This window comes from Muscardinus avellanarius (assembly GCF_963383645.1).
Source record: "Muscardinus avellanarius genome assembly, chromosome: 2".
In the NCBI taxonomy this organism is placed as follows: Eukaryota; Metazoa; Chordata; class Mammalia; order Rodentia; family Gliridae; genus Muscardinus; species Muscardinus avellanarius.
In genome coordinates, this window is record NC_137787.1 from 21250810 (window position 1) to 21268345 (window position 17536).

Here is a 17536-nt window from a genome sequence, read left to right on the forward strand (position 1 = left end):
TATAAGCGTGCGGCACCACGCCTGGCGAGTTTTTTTTTTTTTTTAACACATTTTAATGTGTCTGAAACTGGAATGCATCAATGTATACAATTAGTTCTGTTTTTCCTCTCAAAAGCTGTTCTTCTGGAGCCACGCACTGTGGTGGTACATGACTATAATCTCAGCTACTCAGGAGGCAGAGGCAGGGGGATCACAAGTTTGAGGCATAGCCCCCACCTAAAATTTTTTTTTTATTTTTTTGCCGGGCATAGTGGTACACGCTTATAATCCCAGCATTCGGGAGGAAGAGACCTGAGGATTACGCAGGTTCGAAGCCAGCCTCAGCTATTTAGTGAGTCCCTTCACAATTCAGTGTGACCCTGTTTCAAAAAATAAAAAGACTAAAAAATAGGACTGGGGGTGCAGCTTAGAGGTAGAATGCCTCTGGGTTCCATCCCAGTACCGCAAAAAAAAAAAAAAAAAAAATTAAAAAATTGTTTTGAAACAGGGTCTTACTAAGTAGCTGAGGATCTTATAAAATTGCTGAGGCTGACTTTGACTCTGTGATTCTCCTATTTCAGCCATCCAAGTACTAGGATTGCAGGCATAGGGTACCACACCCAGCTTCAAAATCAAATTTAAAAAGGGTTCATGGTGTAGCTCAGTGGTAGAGCACCTCTGGGTTTAAGCCCCAGTACTGCCAAAAAAAAAAAACTTGACTTAACAGAAAGCTGATATCTTATTGGTGGTACCTTATAGGATGGTGGGTGTGTGTGTCTAACAAAGTTGTCACAAACACCTACAGTTTGCAAGAAGCCCTGCGGGTACGGGAGGGAGGGTCTGGAGCCCTCCTCCGGCTCCTGCTGTGCTGGCCTAGTTTAGAGTGAGACACTGCAGTTCCTGTGGGCCTGGGGGTCCGAGTCTCTGGTCTTTGTGGGTTTGCGCCTGGCTCAGCCCCCTCTTCTTCCCCAGCGCCCTCCAAGGCTCCCTCAGACATGACAGTTGTCAGGTCCTGAGACCTTTGGCTCTATGGGTTTCCCCGCTGTGCTCAGACTTTTTCCCATGCATCCTTTCTGCCTGACTGTTCTAGCACAGCTTAGGGTCAGAGACTTTTGTCCCTTAAAGTTCTAATCTGGTGACAGATACCCTCACCGGGGGGAGGGAGTGGGGTGGGCAGCCTCCCTCTGGGTGTAATTTCGGGAAAAACAGATGGATTCAAATCCTAGTGAAATCATAGCCCTCTCTGTACCTCCATTATAGCAGTTACTGGGCTGTTTTCTAATTCTCTGTTTATGTGCCTGTCTCCTCCGTGGGCCACAAGTTTCCCTTGGGGCGGGGCCATGCTCCCGTCTGTCTTCTTTGGCATTGGGGGGGGGGGTTCAGTGGGCACTGTGGGTGACTGCATGGTCTTGCTTCCCATGCCTGTCACCTCCTCCTGGCCCTAGTTCCTCTAGAACCTTGACCACAGACCACAGCCTTTTCTGTGACTAGCTTCTTCTAGGAACTTCCTAGAAGCTCTGTTCTGCGCCTCGGGCCATGCCACCCAGCCCCCTGCACCGGAACGAGCTGCCAGTCCCGCAGGAGGGGTAGCCCACATTCCAGGCTGCCTGTTCAGCCCTCCAGTCCTCGGGCTGGGCTCTTGGCAGTGTCCCTGCCCGCAGCCTTCTGTGTCCCCTGAGCCCCCTTCTCCTCTTCTCACCCTGTCCAGGCGGGGCTCCTGGCCTCTGGTCCGCCCTTCCCCGGGGCCTGGTGTCTGGGGTCTCAGAGGCTCCAGGCGGCTCCAGGGCTCTGCACATTGCCTGCTTCCATTTCCTTTCCTCACTGGTGTTGTGACCTCAGGCTGAGGATGTGACTTCTTGGTGTCTCATTTCCTCATCTGTAAAATGGGCTGATAACCTCCACCCCAGAGCACACAGTACGGACCGCAAGTGTAGCCAAGGCTCTGAGGGGTGGAGGTGGAAATGGCACTGACGAGGAGCTAGCGCCAGGTCCCAAAGGGCTGTGACGGCCGTATTAGGGCATTTGGACTTCATCCCCTGGAGCCGGGAACCGTGCGAGCCCAGGGGTGGCCCAGCTGGGTGTGCATTTTAGAAATAGCTGCCTGGCTGCCAAGTGGAGGATAGGTTGGAGGGCAGACCTGCAGGCTGGAGACCTGTCTGGGGAGCCTGCAGCTGTCATCCCTGGGAGTGAGGGCACGGGGTGGCTCAAAGAGATACTTAGGGGGTGGAATTGTCTAGGCTCCTGGGAGGGACAGAGAGAGGCAAGGGGGCAGTCAATTAGACACTTGGGTTCCGGCTTGAATAATTTTGGGCGGCTCAGAGCTGGGCAGTGGGGTGGTCCTCCATGCTGGGCAGGGACCCAGGAGGTGGCACTAGTGTGGGCAGGACTGTGAGCCCAGGATGCTGGCTAGTGTCGAGCCCGGGCTCTGCCAGGCCCCTGCTGGTGTTTGGCTGTGGCCCAGAGGACAAACTGGGGAGAACTGGTGGGCTGCGGCAGCTTCAGGGGCAGGGTGATTGGGTTAGTAGTCCAGCAGGAGGATCGGGGAAGAGGGACTGGGGACCCTAGGACAGTCCCGGGATCGGTTCCCTGGGACCCCTGTGTGCCCTGGTTTCTGAGTCACCACTTGTACTGGGTTTATTTGTTTGTTTATTTATTTTTGAGGTACTGGAGATGGAACACAGGGGCGTTCTACCTCCCAGATACACTCCCAGTCCTATTTTTTATTTGGAAACAGGGTCTCACTGAGTTGCAAAGGGCCTCACTAAGTAGTAGCTGAGGCTGTCCTCAAACCGCGATCCTCCTGTCTCAGCCTCCCAAATGCTGAGATTATAAACTGGGTTTAGAAAGGGCCAGGGCCCATGTCCTGTTGGCTCTGTGGCTCTCAAATGGGAGTCCAGGCTGGGCCATGCCTGTGGCTTGAGGTGTCCCTGCGAACAGGCTCGTTCTTGCCTCCAGGAACTCGGGCACTTCCTTTCCTGGTTCTAGCAGTGCTCTATATAAGGGAAGGAAAAGCCTTGCGGGGATGGGAGCCTGGAGAGGCAGGCGCAGCCCTGGTGAGAGTGAGTGCCCAGTGGCAAGGGAACGGAGGCAGGGCAGGCCCCTTCCCCAGGTCCCTCCTGCCTGGGGCCTAAGGTTTGGCCTGGCAGGCTGGGGTTTTGAGCCTCTGGCCTCTAAAGCTCTGCAGTCTTGGGATTTTTGAGGCCCCCTGTCTGTTGAGCATCCTCAGGTCTTGGAATACACCTGCTTCCCACCTGGGATCTGGGCCGGCACTGATGCTTGACTGGGTCTCCCGGCTTGCCCTGTGGGGCTGGTGGGGCCTGGCTAGGGTTTTTCATGGGGCTGAGTGGACTTGTGGTGTGAGTGCTGAGGTGCAGGGCTGTTCACAGACAAAGGTCACCTGGCTGTCTCCCTGGTGGGGAGAGAAGCAGAGCTGGGCTGGGGCTTCATGTTAAGGTGGGTTTTGTTGGGGTATAGGATCCCTAGGTTTCAGGATGCCTAGTGGCCCCTTGTTCCTGGGCTTGAGAGTTCCTCCTCTTCTTCCCCTAATTGCTCTTAGTGTTGTTTTTGCAATCTCCTGCTTGCCTTAATTTACCCCATCTTTTTATGTATGCGTGTGTGTGTGTGTGTGTGTGTGTGTGTGTGTGTGTGTACGCGCCTGTGGTCCAGGGACATTCTACCTCTGAGCTACATTTGTAGACCGATTTTTTAAAATACTTGCCGAGGCTGGCCATGAACCTGCGATCCTCCTGCCTCAGACTCCCAAGTCCTGATATTACAGGCGTGCGACACCCTGCCTGGCTGAACCTACCCAGTCCTCACTTGTCCCGGCCTCTGCTCCAGGAGCCCTGTGTGCTCAGTCAGCTTGGTCAGCTTCCTGCTCCAGAGCCTTCAGCGGCTCCCCAGCTTGAGCCTTGCTCCGTTCCTGGGCATTCGCCATGGCCATGGTCAGGCCTGGGAGGAGAGTTGCAGCAGCCCCCTTCCCTGGATACTCCCTTCAGTGCCCTCTTCTTCCCTGTCACCTGTCCTGTGTCCCAGCCCAAGGGACCTGTAGAGGCTCTTTTGCCATGCCAAGCACTCCCAGGCCTCGTACCCGTGTTCTTTCCACCCATAATGGCCTTTTCTCCACCTCGTAAACCCACTCACTTCCCTGGGCCGTCTCAGTGGAAGTGACCCCCGCTCTCTCTACCCTCGGGGGCTGGGGGTGGCACACACAGTGGATACACGGAAGCAGCGCCTCCTACGTGCCTGGCTCACGGGTACCTGTGCTGGAGACCTGCCTGGGATGTCCTGGCCCCTCTGCCATAGCCTGTGCCGCACCCAGCTGCAGGGACACGGAGCAGGTGGGGAAGACAGGTTTCCCGAGTCAGGCAGACCCAGTGATGGGCCTCGCTCTGTCCCTGGACAGCTGTGTCTTCCTGGAGCTGACAGGTCTGTTACCTCCCTTGGGCTGTGAGGAGTGAGGGGTGATACACACACAGGCTTGGAGCAGCCGCGCAGGCAGAAACCTCAGCAGCTGTCACGGCTACTTCTTTCTGACCGCTGTTACTACTAGCTGTTTGACTTTGGACAAGTTGCTTAAGTGCTCTGAGCCTATTTACTACAAATACTTTACTGGAAAGATTAAAGAAAATAATGGATGCAAAGCGCTTAGCTCAGGGATGCACAGTGGGTGCTCTGCACCCAGTTTCCTTCCCTTCCTCCTGCCTTTTGGTATCATTTGGGTGGGCTCTGGAGGGGCAAGGGCACTAGTCACATATCCACCAGAACGTCCTTGGAGACAACAACTGATGTGTCCATCGATGGTGAGGGGACCAGCACAGTGTGGGAATTCTGATACACACCACAGCACGAGCGAGTCTTGCAAACACTGTGTTCAGGGGCTTGTCTTGGGCAGCCATAACAAGGCACCTCTTAGAGTTTCACGTGGTGGCACATACTTATAATCCCAGTTATTGGGAGGCTGAGACAGGAGGATTGCAGGTTCAAGGACAGCTTTAGCTACTTAGTGAGGTCCTCTGTTTCAAAATAAAAAATAACAAAAATAATAAAAAGTAGGGCTGGGGGTATAGCTCAGAGGTACTGCAAAAAACAAAACAAAACAAAACAAAAGGCACCTCTTATGCCAGGCATGGTGGTGCATGCCTGCAATCTCAGTGCTTGGGAGGCTGAGAAAAAAAGTATCATAGATTTGAGGCCAACCTCAGCAACTAAACAAAGACCCTAGGAAACTTAGTGAGACCCTGTTTCAAAATAAAAAATTAACAAAAAAGGGTTGGGGGTTCAGAGGTACAGTGCCCCTGAGTTCAATCCCCAGTACTGGAGAGCAAAGGAAGACAAGACAGGACTGCACACTGGGGCTTAAACCACAGAAGAGGACTCCTCACAGCCCTAGGGGCTGAGGACCTGAGACCGGGGGTCAGCGGGGCTGGTTTCTCCCGCTCTGTCTCCTTGGCTCGAACGGGTTGTCTGTCTGCTGCGAGTGTCCTCACATGGTTTCCCTCTGTGCCCGTCTCTGTCCTAATCTCTGCTGGAAGGACACCAGTCACGCTGGAGCAGGACCCACCTCAATGACCTCATCTAAGTTAGCCACCGCGCAAAGACCCTGTCCGCCGAGTCACAAGCTGAGGTGCTGGGGGCTAGGAGGAACAGCACAGAGCCCGTAACACCACGTGCAATGTGCCCGACCGCCCGCAAAGGCCTCCTGGAGCACGGCTCCCGTAGGAGCCTATCAGCCAGGAAACAGCAGAAGCTGCTGTCCCCCTCTCTGCTCGCACTGCAGCCGATGAGGACTTCTGTCCCCTCAGGACGCCTCTCCCCGCCAGCAAGCACGCAGGGGTTCTCCGGCTCTGACTCTATCCAGCTACAGACAACCAGTGTCAGATCCCACAGGCTGGGGACTCCCCGCACAGTTGGAAACCGTCCCATCTTTAGACATTTGTCGCCAGCACCAGGTTGTCTTACCTGTACTTCTGACCAGCCTGCTCTAAACCGGGCTCCCACACCCGCCTCCTCTGCCTTTAATTTTCTTGAGTAGCTCACTGAACTCAGAGAATATGTAGTTAGTGCTGTGTTTGTTTGTTTACTTATTTATTTATGCATTTACAGTAGCTGACTGCTTTTGTTTATTTTGTGTGTGTGAGTGTGTGTATGTGTGTGTGTGTGTTACCGGGGATTGAACCCATCCAGGGGCATTTTTCCTCTGACCTATACCCTCAGCCCTTTTTATGTTTTTTTTTTTTTTTTTTTTTTTTGTACTGGGGATGGAACCCAGGGACATTGTACCTCTGAGCTACACCTCCAGCCCTAATTTTTTGTCATTTTATTTTTTGAGTCAGGGTCCCACTGAGTTGCGAAGGGCCTCACTAAGTAGCTGAGGCTGTCTGCAAACCGGATCCTCCTGTCTCCCTCTCCTGAATGCTGGAATTACAAGCGTACGCCACCATGCCCGGCTTATATTGTGTTTTGAAACAGAATCTCATTAGATTACTGAGTCTCTACTTGCTGAGGCTATGCTCGAATCTGCGATCCTCCTGTCTCAGCCTCCCTAGTACTGGGATCATAGGCGTGTACCACCAAGCTCATCTGCTTAGAGCTCTATTGCGAAGGACACTGCAAAGGCTTACAGATGATGGGTGAGATGCATAGGGCGGGTGTTGGGAAGGGGCACAGAGCATCCATGCCACCCTCCAGGAACGCCACCTACTCTGCCTCTGGAACCTCTCAAAACCCTGTCCTTTGGGTGTCCATGGAGACCTCACTGCATGGGCTGACTTGGGGGGGCTAGCTGGGCCTGTCTGTCCAGATTCCCCTCAGCGTCTCAGTGTAGGATCCTCCCTCTGGGGTGCGGGGCAGCAGCCTGGGAGAACGCTGGGGCCCTCTGACAAGGCAGGTCAGAGGACTTCTCCATGGCCACCTCCAGGACAGAGATGGAGCGAGACTGGAGTTTCTATGACCGGCCTCTGAGAAAAGAAATTCTAGTTCCTATGGCCTGCTTTGGGGAGGGCGTTTGAGCCAGCAACTGTGGACACAAGCCAGAAATACACAGCGGAATATCACAATGAGATCTCTAGAAGAGGCAACTTCATAGAGACAGAGAGTAGAGCAGAGGTTACCAAGGCTGGGCCAGGGGAAATGGGGGATTGTTGTTCAGAGGGTGTGGTGTTTGTTTGGGATGATGAGAAAGTTCTAGAAATGGAGCGTGACCGTGGTGCACAGCACTGAGTGTGCCTAGTGCCGCTGAATTATACACTTAGAGATGGTTAAAATGGTAATTGTGTGTTATATGAGCTTTGCCACAATAAAACAAGGGGGAGGGACTAATAACAAGAGATAGGCGAGACGACAACTCTTCCGCCGAGGCTCATAGCAAGTGTCGGTCCCAGAGCGACAAGGTCCTGGTGTGGTTTGGAGGCTCCTGTCCAGCCACTCAGCTACGTCCCCGGCCCTTTCTCTCTTTTTATTTTGTATCAAGGTTTCTCTAAGCTGCCCAGGGTGGCCTCCAACTTTCAATCCTCCTGCCTCAGCCTCCCGAGTAGCTACCAGGGCTCTGGGATCTTAGTGTAACCAAGGCTGAGAACTTCATCTTAGCTGCAGCTCCCAAGGGTGGGGTGCCACCTGGTTGGGGCCCAGGTCCGGCAGGGGCAGGGTAGAGGTGACAGGCTGCTGGGCCGGTGTCCCTGTTCTTCCCTATGAAGAGCCGTGCACGTAGGCCACAGGGCCGGGTTTCTCCATCTGTAGATGCGCCAACATTGCTGAGGGGCCAGGCATAGGACAGGGGTAGCCCCGTGCCTGGCATGGCAACGAGCTTCACCAACGGCGGCGAGTTGAGCACGAGCGGCCTCAGGTGTCTCCCTCCTCAGGTCTTCTATCACTTTTATTCTTTCAACAGACATTTACTGTGCACCTACTGTGTGCTGGCTCTGTGCTGGGGTGAGTAGGATGGCTTCCTGCCATGGTGGCACTTGGCTTGCAGAGAAGAGACAGGTGATAGATTCAATTTGTAATTATAAATTAAAATGATGGAATTAGATCAGCCAAGGAAGAGAGAGATTTGCAGGAGGGGATATGGTGTGTGTGTGTGTGTGTGTGTGTGTGTGTGTAAGAGAGGAAACACAGGGCCAGAAGGGCCTTTCTAGAAGGCAGCTGGGCTTACCACTCTATTAGCAACACAGTTGGGAGGGCCTCTCTGGGATGGTGGCATCTAAGCCAGAGCCAGAAGGACATCGCCAAGCAGACACAGCTGGGCAAGAGCGTTCCGCAGAAGGAACAGCACGTGCGAAGACCCCGAGGAAGAGCAGAAGGGGAGCGTGCAGGATGGGGAAGAGCCCGACCCTGTGCGTGGCTTTGGGTTTTGGATGGTGGAGACAGGAACAGAAGAATGAAGGGCGAGATGAGGCCAGAGGCCAGGTCAAGTGGGGAGAACCCCCTCCCAGGCTGGCTACTGCCTGACGCTTTTTGACCCCTCCTTCTGCTGGTGTCTTCGCGGGGTGCCTGTCCTTAGCTTTGCATGAAGGGACCATTGTGGTGCAGAGAACAGTAGTGGGAAGGGAGGGAGGCCAGGCCTGGGCCCTGCTCGGCCTGTGGACACCTCGTCTCTACTGTACCCCAGCTCTCGGCCCTGTAGGCCCCCGCGTCAGACTGCTTTGCAGCGGGGCTGGGCAAATAGGCGTTCTGCATCTCGGTTTCTCCATCTGAAATGGGGATAATAGTGTCAACTGAGTCTGATCGCAAGGCTGGGCACTGAGTAAGCAACCAAGATTTGCATAGTATGAGCCTAGGGCTGGGTACGACAGACACACAGCCCGGTCCTGAGCAGTGGGCGATGGTCCTTGTGCTCGGCTCTGTGGCAACGAGTGTTCACAGAGAATTAGCCCATCTTGGAGGGCAAGGATGTGTCTCTGGAGCCAGACTGCTGGGTTGGCATCCTGCCCCCATTGGCCAACTTAATAGCCTCTCACCTTTGGGGACTGAGGGTCTTGGGTTCCATCATCTGCCTACTCTGAATGAGGGAGTGGAGGCTCCCAGGGCACCTTAGCACTTGGAATAAATTCACTTATTCTCAAAGTGACCCTGCACACTGCAGTTGTTATCCCTGTTTTGCAGAAGGGAAGGCCGAGGCAGGCGGGGGAAGGAGGCTGACCCGAGGCTGACTGCCCGGCCAGAACCCTACGGCCTGCGCTGCCAGCCTGGCCAGGATGAGAGTCCTGGCCCTCCAAGGATGGAGGCTTCCTAGCTTGGGCCTCCCAGGGTCGACGGGAGATGCCAGGCACGTGGAGCCATTGGGCACAAGCCTTGGAGTGGCAGGGGCCCTGGTGCTCCCTGGCACGTTCCAGGCTCCTGAGAGGGTGGCCAGGGGCCAGGGTGCTGGAGGGAAGGAGAAAGCCTTTTAAGGAAACATTTCTCTGCTTTAGAAAAAAGAGTGATACAAGAAACACTGAGACACACAACAAAGTCCGTGGGCCTGCCCGGGGCCTGGAATGTGCAGCTGTGGGCGGAGGCCGAGGGGCCTCTGGGGGCAGAAGGCCCTCTGCTGGATGTCACCCTCTTTCTCAGATCCGTGCTCGGGGGCTCAGGGAGGGCTCTCAGGTCAGGACTTCTGGGCTGCATTACTCTTCTGCCTTAGGGTAGGTCTGGGGACAGAGGACAGACCCTGCTGCTTGTCTCAGAGAATGCCTGTCCATTCTGTCTCGCCTCCAAATGTAGCCACACTCCTCCACCAATGCTCCCTCCCTGGATCGAGGAGCTTGTGGGCTCTGAGGGCGCTCAACACACCCCTCCTCTCGCAGCCTGGTCTCCCAAGCAGGGTTCCAGCAGCCCAGCCCCAGCTCTGGACGTGGGATCACCTTCCTACAGATGGTACCCTCTCCCAGGGCCTGAGGAGCCCTTGGGGATAACATGAGTCTGAGAATGGGACCTCGGGCCTGGCCCATGGCTGAAAACCTTAGAGCTCCCCCACAGTGGGGTTCAGAGCTGTACCTCACAAGGACAGCAATGCTCCCTATGGCTGACACCTTCCCTGGTGGGCAGGACAGCCGGGAAGCCCTGCAGGCCCCAGGCAGCTCTGGGGACCCTCTTCCTTCCCTGTTTCCTTCCGGCCTACTCCTTGGCCCTGCTCCCCCAGATACCTCCTCTCAAACAGTCTTTCATAGCTCCGTGCGTGTGTGTATTCAGACTGCCTGGGTCCAAATGCCAGCCACGTATTGCTGTGTGGCCTTGGGCAAGGCTAACCTCTCTGAGTCCCACACTTACCCACTGGGGATGTAACAATAAAATTTAACGTATCAGGTTGTTGAAGGGACTCAGTGGGTCTCTTGTGAGTAAAGCATTTAATAATGCCTGTCGTGTAGCACATATTCAGCATTAGAAATTGCTTTTTTTGGGAGGGGATGTGAACTCCTCGGTAGCCCTGGAGCACTGTTGAACAGAAAGTGACAAGCGGCTACTGGGAGTGAGCTGGCTGTCAAACCACCAGCTCAAGAACCCGGGGTGCTCAATGCTGGGTGCTTCGCCCCTGCAGAGCTCGGGCACATTGCCACAGGGGTGCCCTCATCTGGGCTGGACCATCAAGCCTGGGGGGCCTTGTGGCCATGGTGGCCACTGTGAGCAGCTGGCACTGGCGGGGGCCGTGGGCTCGTACATCTCGCTGTGTGGGAGGAGGCCAGGAGGCAGCGCCCTTGCCCGCTGTCTGCGGAGGCAAATTCCTCTTCTCGTCCACTTAAGGCTCCAGACACCCTCGCCCCGGAGGGATGCCAGACACCCTCCTCCTGGAGGGAGAGTTCCCCTCTGCCCCCTCTGTGGGCCCCTCGCCTGGTGCTTGGGCTGGGAACTGGAGCCAAGGTTGAGCACTGAGCGCCAAGAAAAATGTCCCAGCAAGAAAGAAGGGCACATTGAGTCTCTGATAAGTGGTCCTGCTCCTCGTCAGGGTGATGGTTTGGCTGCCTGGCCTGGCGAGGTGGTGGGACATTATCTCAGGGAGGGGAGAGAGCCACGAACACAGAGCCCTCCCCTCCCTCCCCCACCCGCAATGTGGAGCTCCAGGTCGCCATGTCCTCAGGATGGGGGATGAAAGTGGTGGAAATGATCTCTCCCCATAGACACGCCTTTGCCCCTCAAAGCCGGCTCGGTTATATGCAGCATGGATGCTTCCTCTGGAAGAACTGGCCGGTGCTCTTCACAGGCCAGCTGCCCGCACCGTCTGGGAAACTTTACCAGAGCCAGTAAGAGCCCCCGGTAGCTCGGACTTTGGGCGAGACGCCTTGGTATTAGGGAGAACTGAGAACTGGGGGTGCCTTTCCTTTTCTAGAGGTCTTAATCGTGAGTTTCAGATACTTAAAACCCATCCTATCATATTGTAGAGAAATTAGAAAATACAGCAAAGAAAAATACATCCAGTTCTCGATCCCATACCCACTGTTACTGAATGCCGGTATGTTGACCATGAGTCGTCCAGCGTCTGATATTTTTTGCAAAACTTTGCAACATGCATTTCAGGCATGCTGTCTGCGTCCCCGCGCCCTCCCCGGGTCTTATTGCCTACGCATTGCGCAGCCATGCTGGGGGACCTTCTGAAGAGTCCTCCAGGGAGCAGTGGGTGCCACCAGGGAAGGGGTGTCTGGCATGGAGGTGGGGCATGGAGCGGGCGGTCGCAGGTGGCTGGTCGTCTGTGCCGTGGGAGATGCTAACCTGCCCTTTCTCTGCTCTTCCCACAGGTGGCTGCCCCCTGCGCTCCTCCATCCAGCCATGAACTGGTGGTGAGTGATGGTCAAAGCATGAGTGTTGGGCAGCTAGGTTGGGGGGAGGAGGGTCGGGACCCCTGGGCTGAAGCCAGGCTGGGAGGAAATGAGTCATGGGGCCCCTTCTGATGAGATGCAGGGCCTGCTATTTCCAATCGTGAGACTTGGAGTCCTTGGAAAAACCCATAAAAGGGCATCTTGTGTGTCTCCAGGCCTGGCCAGGTGCCCGGTGTCTCAGGACTTAGAGGACCCTGGGGTGCTGTGGCATCTCCTTCCATCTGCCTGGTCCTGGGTCAAGCACCCTTCCCCGGAGGCGGAGCCATGGATAGCATGATCCGGAGTCTATCCACCTGGTGGGCTTCTTGCATCCAGGTGGCCTCTGTCCCACCCTGAAATTTTTTGACCTGCCTGCTTTTCTGCTCTCTGGCCATTTCCCCAGCCCTCCCCTCCCATTAGACTTTAAGAACAGCATGGACAGGGGTGGGACCCTTGTGAGTCGTGGGCTGCGGAGAGGGCTCTGCTCTAGACTGATCCCAGCTGGGCGATTGAGGACCCTGGCAGAGCTTCCTCCCTGCCCCCTCGATTCCCAGCACGTCCCCCGTTTACAGAGAGGCAGCTGTAGGGGAAGGGGTCTGCCCGCCTGCATGCGTGTCATGGAGGGACACAATCCAATGAGCTGGTGCGGGGTTCCTGGGGGGCGCTGATGTTGAGGACCCAGGGGTGGGGGTCAGGTATCACGGGGCAGTTGTAGGTATCCTGTACACCAGTGTGGTTCCTTGCTCAGGAACCACCGGCCACATTTCTCGCTGTGTGAAGATGAGCTAGTCCCTCCTTTTTTTCTGGGCCTTGGTTTCCCTTTCTGTCCAAGAGGAGGTTGGGCTCGATGTTCCCAAGGCCTTCTCAGCCCGGATATGTGTCCTCTGGCCTCTGTCCCCCATACGGGGTGGTGATGGATGAATGAGGTGCTGGAGCAGGGTGGCGCCCTCTGCACAGCTGTGCACCTTCTCCGCAGGACCCCTCCCCAGTCACTCAGGCCAGCCCCTCTGGGCCTCGGCTGCCTGGCTCGCGCTCCAGATGTGGGGTGTTAGTCACACAGGGCCCAGTCCAGGGTCATTTGACAACACCAGTGGTGGGGGCGTGTGGTGCTGAACGGGATGGGACCAGAATGGCCAGCTTGGAACCACCAGAGAGAAATCTCTCTGGGATCATGGAGGGACACGGCGGGAGCCCGGGGAGGGTGGGTGGGGCGGCCTGAGCGTATGTCTCTCATCATTCCGGCTGAACTACCACCTCGTGGCTGAGAACAGAATGTCCTTGGCTGGCTAGTGAGGCGGAGGGCCAGGGTTTGGGGACCACCAGGTAGAAGTCAGATGTGTGGCTGCCAGGAGTCTCAGGAGTTTGATTTATGGGAGGCAAGGTCTGGGGTCAGGACAAAGGGGCATAGATTGGCATTCCTGCTGGAGGATCGCGGCTAGGATCCAGAAAGGGCTCACTGCCTAAGCGAGGCCTGGAATCTTCCTGTCTCCATGGTGGGGCCACCTGTGGGGGCGGGGTGCTGGGACCTCCCAGCCAGGGTGATGGAGGTGGAGGCACTAGATTTTGGTTTTCCTAAGTTGCTGACGCTGGCCTTGAACTTGTGATCCTCCTGTCTCTGCCTCCCAAGCACCACCAGGGAACTGCCTTTTCAGGAGTCCTGAAGAGCCAGAGAGTTCAGTTTCCCCCTTTGGGTCCTGCTCCTCCCCAGTCCTTATGATCGATTGCTCAGCCTCTCTGACCCTCAAATTCCCTTCTTCAGTTAGTAATAGTACCTACCTGTCAAAAGACTAACATGTGGAAATTAGTCTGTGTCATTAGTCTATAATTTGAAGCCCTCCAATGACCCCCTCATCTAGGGGAGGAGCCAAGGCTCTTCCAGTGGCCTCTCCGCCCCCATTTGACAGGTCCCTTTCATCTTCTAGAGTCCCCTTTCTCCCTCCTTCTGCCTGTCCTTGAACACATGTGCATGATGCTGCCCCAGGGCCATTGCACCTGCAGCACTCTCTGCTTGGCATGCCTTTCCTGCAGATACCTGCATGGCTCTTTCCTTTCCCCAGTTCTGTATGCAGGTATCAGCGCCATTTCTCTTCTACCAGTAGCCCTGTCTCCTCCCTGATTTGTTGTTCTTAGCACTCTGATACACTGCACACTTTAGTTATCTTCAGCTTGTTGGAGTGTCTCCACTCACACCAGTGTGCAACCTCCTTGAGGACAAGGGCTGTGCTGTTTGGTCTGGTGCTGTGTGCAGAAGGTACTCTGTATGCATTCATCGAGTGGCTGGTAGGAAGGCCTCCAGCATGCCCAGCATAGGGCGGGTGTGCCAGGCCCTACCCTGGGCTGTGTGGCGCTGTTCCGTGGCGTCCGCAGTGGGGTGTGTGTGGGGGGAAGCAGCCCTCAGCTGGGAGCTCTGTTGCTGTCCCCTGAGTGGGAAAGTGGCCCAGGGGAAAGCAGGAGAGAGTCCCCGCCCCAGAGCACTCAGCACCTGTTTCCTCATGGCCAAGTGCTTTGAGCAGGTTCACAGGGGGGAGGAAAGGGTGGGCCTGTATTTTTCCTTCCTTTCCCATTCGCTGCCTGCCCGCCAGCCTCCCTGCCCCTCCATCTTCCTTTTTTTCTGTCTGGTTCTTTCCTTGTCCCAGTTTGGCTGCAGCTGGTCTCCTTGCTGACCTTGCTCAATTCTTCCCCTCCCCCCGGGGTTAGGGTCTCTCATCCCCGGACCCAGAATTCCTGCCCAGCTTCAGGCCCTGCTGGGCAAACACATTTTCCAGCCTGTGCCCAGGCTGGCCAGGGCAGAGTGGCTTAATCTTCAACTCGTGTTTTCATCTTATTCAACAGAGGTTGCCCAAGGGCGTGGGTAGGAGGGCCCTAGGGCGACCCTCTTCTGCAGTGTCCGCGGTGGGGCAGGTGGAGGGGGAGAGGGCTCTGAGCCTTGAAAAGAGCTGAAGTAGCTTTTCTCAACTTCTGAAAAGTAAGAGTCCAAGGAATTTCCCGGTGGTGGTTGCCAAACAGAGTGGCCGCCGAGGTCGCTGGATGCCAGGCCTTCTGCACACACAGCCTGGCACCCGGGAGACCTGGGCTGGGTCAGGAGGCTGGTGGAATGACTAGGAGCAGGGCAGAGAGTCTGGGAAGGAGAGGGGTGGGGGGAGGGGACTGTCATGCTGGTTTCTCCCTCAACAGCAATACAGCAGTGCCTCCTTATCTAAAGTTTCACCTTCTTCTGTCTCAATTACCCTAAGTCAACTGAAGTCCAAAATTATTAAGTGGAAAATTCCAGAAATAAACAGTTCCTAAGTTTTCAATTGGCTGCCGTTCGGAGTAGCATGGTAGAATCGCTCGATGTCTGACTGTCCTGTCAGAGATGTGAATCATGCCCGTACCCAGTGTGTCCACGCTGTATAAGCTACCTGCCTGTTAGTCACTTGGTAGCGGTCTTAGTTATCAGATTGGCTTTCATGTGTTGTGCTTGTGTTACTAGTCCTCAGTTTACTTAATAATGCCTTGAGGCACAAGATTGGGTGCTGACAATGCAGATATACTCAAGGGAAGCCATAAAACACTTCCTTTAAGTGAAAAGGTAAACATTTCCCACGTGTGAGTGTATATATAGGGATCTGTATTATCTGTGGCTTCAGGCACCCATTGAGGGTACTGGGACTCTCTCCCATGGATTGGGGGGGGGGGCTGCTGTATTACCAGCAATGAAATGCTAGCCCTTTTATGGAAATTTGTTGCAAGCTTTACAAAAGTAAACTCTTTTAATCCCAATAAGGGCAGCACTAGGAAAATGCACTTCATCCCCAGTGTGGAGGCTGAGGAGCTGAGGCTGAAGGCCACAGAGCTATTAAACGGGGGAGTAGAGCTGGGAGTGGTGGCTCATGCCTGTAATCCCAGTACCTGGGAGGCTGAGGCCAGAGGATTGGAGGATTGCAGGTTTGAGACCAGCCTTTCAACTTAAAGAGACCCTGTTTCAACATAAGAAATAAAATTGGGCTGAGGGTGTAGCTCAGAGGTTGAATGTCCCTGGGTTCAATCCCCAGAACCACAGAAAAAAAGAAAAGGTGGAGGAGAGAGCGGGATTTTAGCTCAGTAGTCTGGCACCAGAGTTTGCTGGTCCTCCCACTAATAATGACAAATGTCATTGCCATTGGCATAGAACTTGAGATTTTCAGAGACCCTTTCATGACACGGGGCCATTGGGAACCCACAGTAACTCGTGTGGAAGTCTGGGCAGGCCCAGAGTCCATCCTGGGTGGGCAGAAGGAGCTCGGTGTGCCACAGAGCAGATGGGCTCAGGAAAGGTAGATGGCCTGTCCACAGTCACACAGCCAGCAGTGACACCTGGTCTGCTTCCTCTGGTGCCCCCAACGCTCACTCCTGATATAAGTACCTGGTGTCCTGGAGCACCAGGCTTCTCCTGGTCCCTTTCTTAACAGGTGGCTTCTCTGTTAGCTAGTGGGCCTGGGCAGTGGAAGAGGGTTCTTTCCATCCATCTAACCATCCATCCTGACAACAAATACTGCCTGAGCACCCCTGTGCCTGTCTGCTCGCCATGCAGGCCCTACAGTGGTTTTTTTTTTTTTTTTGCAGAATTGCTGGGTCTTCCCTTTTTAGGGAACAGGCCCTAAGATTTTAAATCAGCGTTTCTAAGGCCCCCCAGTGTGGGGTCTGGGGCCCAAAGACAGTGTAACTGCCTCTTAGGAGCGGAGGCTATGATGAGCTGGTTCCAGGGTATGCTCACAGGTCCTCAGCCCCACGACCCCTGGCCCGCTGGCCGCCCGCAGCTGCAGGGTAGAGCAGGCCCTCTGGTAGCTTGTCTTGCTTGCTTCTTTTTGTGGGGGGTGCAGTGGGTTTACTGGGGATTGAACCTAGGGACATTCTATCTCCAAATGACACCCCCAGCCCTTTTAATTTTTTTATTTTGATAGAGTCTCTTTAAGTTGCTGAGAACCTTATTAAGTTACTGAAGCTGTTCTTGAACCTGTGATCCTCCTGTCTCAGCCTCCCAAGTCCCACACGTGGCTTTTTAAAGAGCTTTCTAACACTGAAAGTCGCCCATCCGGGCTCTCCGGAGGCCATTGTTCCCTCACGGAAACACCCATCTGCTCACAGACACCTATGGGGTATAAGGCTCAGTGCTCAAGGGAGAGAGACCTGTCTCCCTTGGGAGCTGCCTCCTGGGGATGTCCTCAGGCTCTCTTAGGTCCTTCCTTTGGGGTGGGCAGAGGTCGAACCCTCCCTGCAAAGCTGAACACCTCCCCCCTCTTGGATCAGCACTGGGAGATGTCCAGGTAGGGTGCGGGGCTCTGTCCATGGGCATGGATTAGTGCCCACCCCTGGGGCTCTGGAAGAAGCTCTGCGTTTGTGCTGCTGTGGTTATGTAAGGCTGCCTCCCCTTGCAAGTTCTGAGCAAACAGAAGAAAGGAGAAGGAGGGAGGGCATCTCAGGAGGTGGCAGGGCCGAAAGAGATTGGGGCAGAGCCCTGCTTCAAATCACTGACCCTGACAGCAGCCAATCCCGTGTAGATGCTGCTGGCCAGCCTGCTTGTCTGGGGGTGGGGGTGGAGAACCTTCTGTATCAGCACCTTGATGGCCCTGGCAGGGGTGGGTGGGGGAGCAGGGATGAGCTCCTGTGAGTACAGGGATGGGAGAGGGGTGGGCAGCCAACCAGCTGTGAGCAGAGGCCCAGGCTGGAGGAGCGGGCGAGGTGGGGGGCTCGGCCAGCCAAGGGCAAGAGGTCAGATGTGGCTGAGTCCACCAGTCAGGCCGGGAACGTGAACATGATATGCTAAGCGC

The 17536-nt window shown here is 55.2% G+C and overlaps 1 protein-coding gene across 3 annotated transcripts in view; it reads left to right on the plus strand.

Moving 5' to 3' along the window:
* Positions 1-17536, plus strand: part of TNS1 (tensin 1) — a gene marked incomplete at both ends in the record, with an annotated part of 220739 nt that overhangs the window by 101197 nt on the left and 102006 nt on the right. For all 3 annotated transcript variants that reach the window (XM_080688952.1, XM_080688953.1, XM_080688954.1), the window contains one exon: positions 11688-11729. In XM_080688952.1, coding sequence (XP_080545078.1) covers positions 11688-11729 — 42 coding nt within the window. The remainder of the gene's footprint in view (positions 1-11687; positions 11730-17536) is intronic.